Source organism: Helobdella robusta, assembly GCF_000326865.2.
Source record: "Helobdella robusta unplaced genomic scaffold HELROscaffold_17, whole genome shotgun sequence".
NCBI classification, from domain to species: Eukaryota; Metazoa; Annelida; class Clitellata; order Rhynchobdellida; family Glossiphoniidae; genus Helobdella; species Helobdella robusta.
Window position 1 is genome coordinate 2,935,853 of NW_008703942.1, and position 12,648 is coordinate 2,948,500.

The 12,648-nt window shown below is 35.4% G+C and overlaps 1 protein-coding gene across 1 annotated transcript in view; it reads left to right on the top strand.

Moving 5' to 3' along the window:
• Positions 1 to 10,446: 10,446 nt before the first annotated feature.
• Positions 10,447 to 12,648, top strand: part of HELRODRAFT_76005 (hypothetical protein) — a gene marked incomplete at both ends in the record, with an annotated part of 5,702 nt that continues 3,500 nt past the window's right edge. Inside the window, 2 exons of the mRNA XM_009016125.1 lie at positions 10,447 to 10,807; positions 10,859 to 11,129. Coding sequence (XP_009014373.1) covers positions 10,447 to 10,807; positions 10,859 to 11,129 — 632 coding nt within the window. The remainder of the gene's footprint in view (positions 10,808 to 10,858; positions 11,130 to 12,648) is intronic.

Below are 12,648 nucleotides of genomic sequence, written 5' to 3' on the forward strand. Positions count from 1 at the left end.
TATCTGGCTAAAAGGTAATTCGTTATTTTCATTTCTTTGAGATATATAAAGACCATCGTAACCTTTAGTCTCAATAATATTTTGGATTTTTAAAATTAACCTTCTCCAACATTTTAGTCCATCTTCATTCCAACTTTCTCCCATCTTCAATTATTCTTCCGCCTATTAAATGTTTAAAGTAAAATTAAATATATTTTGTGCCAACCTTTTTGTTGATAAAAGATTCCTCATTTTTAAAAATTTCATTTTTATTTTATACGTTTTATGCAACAAAAAGTAAAGTTTAATTTAAAAACGAATTATTTTTATCTAAAGCTTATTTTTGTTTAGGCTAATTTTAAATCTTCCCAAGACATCCTGATTTTAAGTCGCGCGCGAATTACAAAAGATTACGTCACACACATGACCAAAGATCAAATTGGCTTCCAACGTTTTGTTTTTCTAATTATATATATATATATATATATATATATATATATTACGTATAATATATATTCACATATATATATATTGTTTTTATATAATAACAATAATAGTAACATTAATAACAATAATAATACAATTTCTTTTTAGTCTTCAAATCACATTTCTTGAGTTCCTGATTGAATAAATTTTATTTGATAATTACAATTATATTTATGATATAAATTCTCCAACTATTGTTAATCGCATCATCATCAGCCTCGTTAATGTCATCTCCATCATCATCATCATCATCATCATCACCATCACCATTTTAGTCGTCGTCATCGTTAACATCAGAACCATCGTCATCATCATCATCGTACGAGCACTATAAGTTTGATCACTGTTATTGTTCATTTTATAGCGCTCATTGTTTCAGCAACAAAAAGTGGGAATATCATTTTTATGCTCGCAACCTTCAAAAGTCATCAGTCAACGTTTGTAGAAATTATTTCAAATTTATTGATCCACTGTGTTGCCATTCTGTTGGCGTTGTTTGTTTTTTTAAAGATACATTTCATTTTTTGTTTATGTTTTTTTAAACATTCTAATTTATTTTTATTTTCTTCACCATATTTATATTTTTTAACTTTTTTTCTAACACTCAATTGCAAGTTTCATCAAACACACCGTCCGTTTTAAAACAATTCGTCGATTTTTGTTTATAAACCAAGCAGTATATTCTACATTTCTTTTTCAACATTTCTTTGTTTTTAATCCAGTTCTTTCTTTTTTTCACTTTCGTTTTCGATTTCCTCTGGACTCAACATATAACTTGTTGGCTGTCCTTCACATTCATTTCATTCCACCCTTCTGCTTCCAGTCCTATTCCAGAACTACCAAGGTCATATACGTTGTTGTTCAACATGATGAATATCACTGCTGTAGATAAGTGGCTCCAGAAAGAATAAATTCACGAAGCTTACATTGAAAAGAAAGGAGCGAAATGTAGGAACGAAACTGAACAAGAAATACTTCTCCGTGGTGCCTCAATGAGTGGCTAGGTAGGTGGCAGCACGAACAATAAGGGAAGACCAATCACAAATCATCCAACCAACAAACATACATACAGTAAATGCTTATATTCTATAATCTACATACAGATCACACACATTTGTCGCACAGGCACAAGCGACTACACATTGCAGCTACGTAACCAAACTAAGAACACCGATACAACCATACACGTACATGAATTTATAAATATAAACACTCATAAGCTCATGTACACAGAAACACACCTATTTACACAGCACACACGCACCACAAACCCACACACACATACACACTCAACTGACGAAAGACTACAAACAAGAAAGCGTGTTGATATGGAGGATAATTTAAATAGAGAGCAGGAAATGTCTTCGCGAATTAGTCCGACCCCCACCTTTTATGGTCTTGGGAAATCAGAAAGGTCCAGTAAAGTCAACATTTGAAAAAGTAAAATTCCCTTTTGACTGTTATTTTAACGAAAACAAAACAATATAACAAAGTAAACAAACAAAGGCAAACACTCACGGCATTATAAAGCACAAATGCAAGAATCTAATGATAATATAATTAACGATAGTAAATCAATAGTCTAGTTAATATTACAAAATATTACACCACACACACACACACACACACACACACACACACAAACACACACACAAACACACACACGTGCATAATAAAATAAACAGTTATATGAGGATCTAATTAAAATATAATTAACAATAGTAAACTCCAATAAAGTTATTATCGTAGAAGATTTATAGATTTATTAAAAAATGGTAACGAGAATTAGTTGAAGTAGTTGAAATAGTAATAATAGTAACTACTATAAATAATAATAACAAAATAATGATAATAATAATAATAATGGGCCAGTTTATGCATATTAATCAGATGGCTTATGAATAAATAATGAGATACACCACATTAATGTTACTTGCTTGCCCGCGTCCGAGTGTATGTGCATGAATGTGTTTGTATGTACGAGTATATACATGTGTGTATGTGTGTGTGTGTGTTCATGTAAATGTATATGTGCGTGTGTGTTCATGTGAATGTATATGTGCGTGTGTGTCTTTATATATTTGTGTGTTTCCGTGCATCTCTTAATGATTTGGCCGTATATGTGTATGTATAAATGTGTTTATATTTCTTAATGTGTGTGTTTAATAAGGAATATTTAATAATTCAGTTTACAGCTGTTTAGTCATTGTATGAAATGTAAAATAACATAGAAACGTGATGGTTTAATCTCGTGGGCTTAGAAGAGGCAATATTCAAGAATGACATCTTGAAAGCCATCAACAATAACAACACCTTCCCTTCTTCTTCGTCATCATTGACGTCATCAATGTCATCATCATCATCTTCTTTGTTATTGTTCTTCATACTTGCATGTTTACGTTAGTATCATTAGCTATCATTGTCTTCCTCTCTTAATCATCTGTGTTATGTTTCTCTATTATCATCTGTCTTATCATTTTTGTAGCAGTGCTTTCAGTTATAGTCACACCATTGTTATCATTGTTAAGTACAACTCATGTAAGTAAGAATCTTCCATCACCATCGTTATCAGTTTACATCTGTCGTTATCATTATCATGATAATCATCATCATTAGCATCATCATCATCACCATCATCATCATAACCATCATTAGCATCATCATCATCATCATCATCACCATCATCATCATAACCATCATCATCATCATCATCGTCATCGTCATCGTCGTCGTCATCATCATCATCATGAGTACTATCATTATCATCATCACCCTCGACATCATTATCAACATCTTCATCGTCACCACAGATGACTTATAGCTTCCGAGGCAGTAGAGAAACAAACGTTGCTTCACCGCTTGCAAAATTTAATCCGGTCCGGTGTCGCACACACACACGCACACACTCACACACACTTATACACACACACACACACGCACACAAAGACACACACACATTCTCTCACTTAATTGTATACTTGCATACACACATGCGTAAACAAAGGCATTAGTTTGTATTTATGTTAACACACAGATGTATGTGTTAATTTGCTTATATTTACGTAAAAACATAAATAAATGTTTGATACCTCGTAAGTATTATACACATACACACATCACATCCTAACTGAATGTTCATCACACGGACACAGAAGAAACTTCAAGGATAAAAGGACAGATAGATGGATAGTTACATGGATGGACGAATGAATGAGTGGATAGTTTGAAGGAATGGATTGATAGATAGATGAATGGATAACAAAACGTCTTTAACAGTAAATAAAGTGCAATGGAGTACGATACGTAAAAAACGCCTTCATTTGTATTTGTGTGTATGCTGCTTTTTGTGCAAGTGAATCCAGATATTTGTACGTGTATGAGTGTGTATGTGTGTGTATGTGTGTGTGTTTATGGGAGTTTATTATCGTTAACTCAGCTATACGCTGAAAACGAAGGTATTGCACTGAAGCGCGAATGTTAGAAATGCTGTTATATAATACAAATGTTTGTAGCATCTTTCTACATCTTCTCAGATGCTGATAAATATTATGTAATAAAAATGAGGCTAACAATTACTTTCATTTGATAAGTTAATAAAAATTTATAGGCTTTAGAATTAAATCGTGTGAAATTAAATATAAATGCATATCTAACACACGTACAGACGTGCATACACGCATACAAACACGACTTATACACACACGCACGCACGCACACACACACACACACACACAAGCAAACATACAAACACACAGACACAAACACACACACACAAATGCATTTGATCAACGTGGGTTGCAACAGAAAACAAAGAATCGATAGAATGCACATAAATAAGAAGGAACATGCACCCACGCATGCACACACACGTACAAACACACATACACATACATACATACTCACTCACACAAACAAACATAGTATACACTACAAACACGCATGAATATACGTAATAGATACACGGTTATAAAATTTAAAGATATAAAGATACACACACAAAGTCACAGAGAGAGAGAGAGAGAGAGAGAGAGAGAGAGAGAGAGAGAGAAAGAGAGAGAGAGAAAGAGAGAGAGAGAGAAAGACAAAGTCGCACACGCACACACACAAACATACAAACATACAAATATTTGCGTATATGATGCGTCCAAAGTTATTGAATGATACGATGGTAAAAGTTGACTTGCACTACGACACACACACAACAACAACATTAAATGATCATGCTAAAGTTGAATTAATAGGAAATATATAAATAAACATTTATATAAACAAATGACAAAAACATAACTACAACAACAAAAACAACAATATCAGCAACAACAACAGTAATAACAACATCAGCAGCAGCAACAACAACAACAACATCAGCAACAGCAACAACAACAATAATAACAATAATGGCTATGGATGTAAAAAATTAGACTCTGTTGTCTCAATCGATGTTTGTCTTATTGATATTGCATTTGCATTATGTGCCTGCTACCACTGTTGATTCTTTAGTTACTACTACTACTACTACTACTACTACTACTTTGGCTGCTACTGCTACCACTTTTATTAGTGCTACAATGGTACTACTGCTACGACTACTACAACTGCAGCCGCTGCTAGTACTACAATTGCTACATTACAACCATCTCTAATATTACCTCCAATATATTATCACCAACATTAACAACAATACCAATCCTAACATCACCATCATCGTTCCTCATCATCGTCGTTGTCGTCATTGCCATCATCTTCACGATTGAATGCTAATAAAGAGTTGTGGTAGGAACGAGGCGAGGCAACTCCACGCTTTGTGTGACGTAATTGTAATGTTACATCGCATCACGTCATAACATGGCTCATCTTTGACACGTGAACAATCCAACAAGTGTACGTGTGTTTGTTTTTTGTGTGTGTATGTGTTTGTCTGTGTATGTGAATGTTTGTGGATGTGTGAAAGTGTGTTCACATTATATACATATTTTGTTTGCAGGTATGTATATGTATGTACGCCTATATGTGTGCACATGCACACACACACACACACACAGGTTGCTTACACATTAACTTGTCTATTACCAAATCGTACGTATACAAATATTTTTAATTAAGGGGGGAGAATTGAAATGAAACTTCTAATGCAATTTATCTTCAGAGATGGTCGGCCGTAGATAGGATTGATGCTTCATGTGATGTTGAACTATATCATGCCTTAATGTTGGCTTTCTCTGCATTTTATATATACGTACTTCTTCCCCCCCCTTCTCTCTCTCTCTTTTTCTCTCTCTTTTTCAATCTCTCTCTCTCACACACATGTATACATCGTATTTTTTTCTAGATAGATGTTGATAGATGTTGATTTATTTCTAGATATATGTTGATAGATTGACATTTTAATAAACTGAATAAATATCAAACTATCAATCAATCAATTGAAAATTTCGATGAAAATAATCAATCAAAGCGAATGATTATAAAAGAATATAACATGAAAGGAAAAGAGAGAAGGCGAGAGAGAAAGAGAAAGAGAAGAAAAATGATAGATGAAAAGATCTCTTCAGTAAGAGGCGTGAAAGAACCTTAATGAGTAGCGGCGTTGTCTTAGAGAGCCAATTGAAAAGATATAACTATCAGTATCTGAGTATAGAGATGTATGTGTATGTGTGTGCTGTTGTGTGTTGTGCTTGTGTGCCCCTGTGCGTGCGTGTAAACGTTTGTGGCCATTCAACCGTTGTCTAAGTCATTAATTTATATGTCTGTTTGTCCGACTGTCCATCGGTCTTTACGTTTGTTTATTCATCCATTCATCCATCCATCCATCCATCCATCCATCCATCCATCCATCCATCCATCCATCCATCCATCCATCCATCCATCCACTTCTGCGTTTTCCTATTTTTTCCTGGCACCCATACATCATTTGCTAGTTAGTAAGTGTCGTTTGCATCTCGGTCGATGATGATGTTGTTGATGATGATGTTGTTGAAGATGATGATGATGATACTGTGGATGATGATGATGTTGTTGTTGTTGACGATGATGATGATGATGTTGTTGATGATGATGATGTTGTTGTTGTTGATGATGATGATGTTGTTGTTGTTTGATAATGGTGATAATGTTGTTTTTTGATGTTGATGATGATGATTTTGTTGTTGATGACGATGATGATGATTTTGCGGTATTTGTTGTGATTTTTGTTGTTGTTGATGATGACGGTGGTGATGAAGAAGATGATGATGATGTTGATTACAATACTCCATTATTAAAATTTAGAAACAATCATAGTAGCATAACTGAACCTGATAACACTTATTTATGAAATTGTCAAAAAATGAAGTGATTCAAGTTGAAATGGAATAAAATAGACTATTGCAAATCATGAATTTTGTCAAAGAATGAAATCATACCCCGTCGCGGTGGTCAATGCACACACATTGTATCACTCACACGACATTATGATAGATACTATCACAGTATTATTATTATTATTATTATTATTATTATTATTATTATTATTAAGAAACATTTATTAAACGCTAATTAAACAATTTCATAAGCGTTCTCTCAAAAACAAAACAAAATGTTATATGTGACTGTTCATGAAACGAAAATCAAAGTAACAAATTTTACAATTTCACAGAAAATAAAAATGTCTTTAGTTCTTTTTTAAATAAATCCAGAGAAGTTCCCGATCTTCTTAACATAGGTGGAAGGTTATTCCAAACAGAGGGACCAGCCACGGCAATGTCCCTAGAACCAATTTGCAAACGCGTGACTGGCACCCTTAGCAGATTCAAATCATCCGACCTGAGATAGGAAGATGATGCTGTTTGTTTTCTGGTAAATTTAAGATAGATGTATGTATGATAGATACTATCACACACGCTACAGTATGATAGATACTATCACACACGCTACAGTATGATAGATACTATCACACACGCTACAGTATGATAGATACTATCACACACGCTACAGAATGATAGATACTATCACACACGCTACAGAATGATAGATACTATCACACACACTACAGAATGATAGATACTATCACACACACGACAGTATGATAGATACTATCACACACACGACAGTATGATAGATACTATCACACACACGACAGTATGGTAGATACTATCACACACACGACAGTATGATAGATAATATCAAAGTTGCAAGACACAAACAAAAGCCTCAGCAATAAATTATAATCGTAACAAACATCAATCTGACCATCAAGTGATTCCATTTCAAACAACCTTCACTGAATTGTTAGTCGGAAATAAATTTTAAACAAAAGATTAATTGAAGATGAGTATAGAAGCGACATGCAGGCAAAACCATTTTTCACTAACTTAAAAACCAAAAAATTAAAAAAGAATAAAATTGCGACAAGCCAAACCATCAAAAATTAAATTTAAAACATCAAGACAAAAAAATTCCACGAAATAAGTGGCTCGGTGAATTTATGCGTCAGCCAATTGCAACGGACAATGCGAGTCCGTGTCTAGCACTGCATCAATGACACCACCCTCATGAATATGCAAATGAGATGAACGATCTTCATGAATATGCAAATGAGAGGTGGGGATTTGGCTGGTGGGTGGATGAATTACAAAAACCTCGTATGGAACGTTGGTCGGATTGGATGGTGGGCATAATGAAATAGAGGAGAAGACATCGTTGATGATGAAATGATGTTGACACAATGATGTAATGATAGAGATAGTGATGTTGAAAATATAGTTTACGATTCACAGATGTAACACCAAGACATTGGTAGGCTTCTTATAACCTCACAGTTCTTGTAAAAAAAATCGCATGAATATTGAAACATTGATTTGCACGATACACAAACACTCCGGACCCTAGTGAAGTGACCAGTCGAAGTTGTTTGACCGATTCTAGCTTGGACCAATTTATTTTCTTATATGATATCGATAGACGCAAGGTGTTTGAACAGGCATTTAAGAATTTCACACACTGACCTACATACACACACTGACACACACACACACACACACACACACACACACACACACACACACACACACACACACACACACACACACACAAACACACACAAACACGCACACACACACTCTGACACACGCGCACACACATAAACACACACGCGCATACCTACACGTAGACATTACGATATATATATATGTATGGATAGAGTCATTATTTTCAATGAAGAATTATTAAAGTGTTAACAAGAGAAATGATGGTAAAACATTTGTCAGCCTGGTGGATCGCGGGGAAATCGCGCGTTGATTAGTGACGATGGGGATGATTGTGAGAAGATCATGATTATGATTGTGACGGTGGTGGTAATGATGATGATGATGGTGATAAAGAGTGTTCGTGATTATGATGGAGACGACAACGATGATGATGATGATGATTAATAATAATAATAACAATAATAATAATAATAATAATAATCAACATCATCATCATCATAATTGTTGGTGGTAGGCTACTCAGGGTGGTCTTGTGACGTTGCAAGCTTGAATGATTAATGGAGAAAAAGCTGAGAATAAACAGAAACAAAAAAAAAATGAAAAATGAAAAATTTTTAAAAAGTTTTATCTGAATTTACTTTTCACACTTTTATTCTTAAGACAAGTCTTTCTATCTTGGAAAATATTTTTTTGAGGATAAAATTTTTTAACCTCAACGTCGTCAACATTATCATTTTTTTCCAATGACAATGACGTCATCACTGGTTGGCAAGATGGCTGAGATGGTAGGGGCGCCGTGCCTGGTACTGCTACCGTCACAAATGATCTCGTGGAGACCTGTTTCAAATGCAAGAAGAGTCATCATTCAATTTTTGCGTGGTACGTCGTACATTTGTTGGTTTATGAAAATGCTTTGAGTTTATTAGATGCGATTCTAAGTAATCCAATGCGTCCCCATCATCATCATCGTCGTCGTTGTCATCATCATCAATATCATCATCATGATCATGATCATGATCATGATCATGATCATCATCATGATCATCATCATCATCATCACTGCTGTCATCATTACCATCATTGCAATCATCGTATTCATAATCATCACCATCACACCATCCTCATTAATATCATCATCGTCGACGTCATATTTCCCCCCCCAAATATATGTTGATGGTGATGGTTGGAGTAATAAAAAAAAATAATTATAATGATGATGATGACGACGACGACGATGATGATGAGAATGATAATAACATCTGATGGGCCAGAAGTAGATGATAGTATCAACACTTAGAAGAATTTTAAATCTGTGTCTTGTTTTTATTATTATTATTGTTGTTGTTGTTGTTATTATTATTATTGTTGTTGTTGTTATTATTATTATTATTTATGTTGTTGATGATGATGCCGTTGTGTTGTTGTTTCGTCTGACGTGTTGTAATAAGCTCTATTTATTTATTTATTTATTTATTTATTCCATAGAGTGGAAGGAACCTTGAAAAGGGGATGACGACGACGACGATGTAGTTTGAATATTTAATAGTAATAATAAATATAATTATAATTTTATTATTATTATCATATTATTAATATTATGAAAGTTTCTTATCTCTTTCACGGCCGGTCGACTCATTCATTCATTCATTCGTTCATTCATTCGTTCATTCATACTTACCAAAATAACCAAAAGGCTCTTAATGATTGTAGGCGCTCTAACGCAATCACTATCATAACCGTCGTCATCACCATTACCATCATCGTCATAGTCATCATCAACACCACCACCGTCATCGTCATCATCATCATCATCATCACCATCATCGCCGTGGTCATCGTCATCATCATCATCATCATCACCATCATCGCCGTGGTCATCGTCATCATCATCATCATCATAATCATCATCATCATCACCATCTTGCATCCCCCTCCCTAACGCCTCTTTATATCTTTTTTAGAATTACCTTCAGTAACGTGATTTTGAAAGATGCCGTTACCGGCGATATCGCATCTGATGGTGGTGGTGGTGGTGGTGGTGGTGGTGGTAACAACCATTTCTTCATCATCCTCATCATCCCCATCATCATCGTCGTCCTCATTCTTTTCGTCCTCGTCATCCATCTTCGACGACAACTGCCCTCGAGTGTGCAGCTGCTTTGCCGCCACTGTCGACTGCTCCAATCGTCAAATGACAGAACTACCACGTGATCTGCCACGTGTCGCAACGCGCGTCAATTTTGCCGGAAATCAGTTGATCGTACTCGCTTCTGGTTCAATGACGTCACTTCGAAATGTAGTGTCTTTGGATTTGAGAAGGAATGAGCTGGAAGTGGTGGCCGATGGTGTTTTTGAAGGGTGTCCGATATTACAGGTGAGTGAAATTATGGTGATAGATTGCATTTAAACTCAGTTTGACAACACTGAAGACGCACACTTCACCACTACACTACCACCACTACCACCATCGACCAATCCAATCAAACAGATACTGGACATGAGCCACAACAACCTGACCAATTTGAACGAGTTCACCTTCCGAGGTCTCGAGACACTGACCGACTTCAACCTGTCAAACAACTTGGTAGGCAAGATGGACGGAGTGTTCAGTTCCTTGGTGGAGCTTTCCAGGTTGGATATCAGTCAGAACAGGATCCGAGTGCTCACACAGTTCTCGCTGAGGGATCTCGTCAATTTGAGGTTTGTGGTGTGTAGGCGAATGAGTGTGTGAATGAGAGAGAAGGCTTTGTCTTTTGTGGCGTCTCTTTGAAAATTTAATAACTGCTGGGGAGGTTATTATGATTTGTTGATAAATAAATTATGAGGTATCTATAAAATAGAAAATAACTTCAGTTGCGTTTCTACTCTAAATTACTGACCGACAAGAAAGGAGTGTTTCGTTTAATTAGAGATAAATAAATGGAGATGATGGGCGATGCTTTAAAAGTGAAAAACACTGGGGGTCCGTAATAATTCACGGGAATGTTCCTGCGGCGGCTGGCAATTGATTTGATGACAGAGGCAAACAGACTGATGACAAAACCGACGCAACGCATTACAAACGCAGTAACTTGAGTTAAAAGTTTGTTGACGGGCAGCCGAATGTAAGAAATGAAGAAGATTAAATTTTTACGAGTAAATGAATGAATCGAGGAATGAATGAATGACGGAATAAATTAAGGAGTGAATGAGTGAAGGAAGGAATAAATAAATTAATGAATTTGATGTCAGATACCTGCTTATGGGGAACAACTTGATCAGCTCCGTGGACAAAAAAGCATTTCAGATGAATAAGAAGCTTATGTACTTGGTAAGATGGTGATGATGGTGATGTTGATGGTGATGACGATGACGGTGATGGCGATAATGATGAAAATGATGATGATGGTGGTGGTGATATTGATAATGATGGTGATGATTATGATGGTGATGATGATGATGATGATAATGACGATAGTGATGGCAATAATGATGAAAATGGTGATGATAGTGGTGATGATATTGATGATGATGATGATAATGATGATGTTGTCTATAATAATGACGATGTTAATACTGATGTTGATGGTAATACTGATGTAAAAATGATAGAGAAAGGTATTTTAAACCTCTATATTTAAGAAACATCCAAGGCTTAAGAATCTCTAAATATCTGGTTAGTTCAGCGTACTATGTCTCACAGACCACCATTATCATTACATAATCATCATCTTCACTATATCATCATCATCATCATTATCATCATCATCATCATCATCGTCATCATCATCATCATCATCATCATCATCGTCTTTCCATCATTCTCCGAAGTTATCACCGTACATGCCATGCTGGTAATGATTAACGTCATTACTACCATCACCATCATCTTTATCATTATCTTCGTCGTCATCATCAGCATCATCATCAACATCATCGTCGACATCATCATCGTCATCATCATCATCATCAGCAGCAGCAGCATCATCATCGTCATCATCATCAGCATCATCTTCTAAATTTTTTTTTCTTCTTCTTCCTCCTCCTCCTCCTCATCTCTTTAAAAGGATCTGATGCGAACGTAATTGAGGGATCCACTGATGTATATTATTGGTTATGTTTGTTAGCTCGCTTCATTTCAACCTCTGTAGTTGTCTCTTTATGTGTGCGTGTGTGTGTGCGTGCGTGTGTTTGTTTGTGAGACTGTGTTTGTGTGTATGTTGGTTATTTTAATAATTAC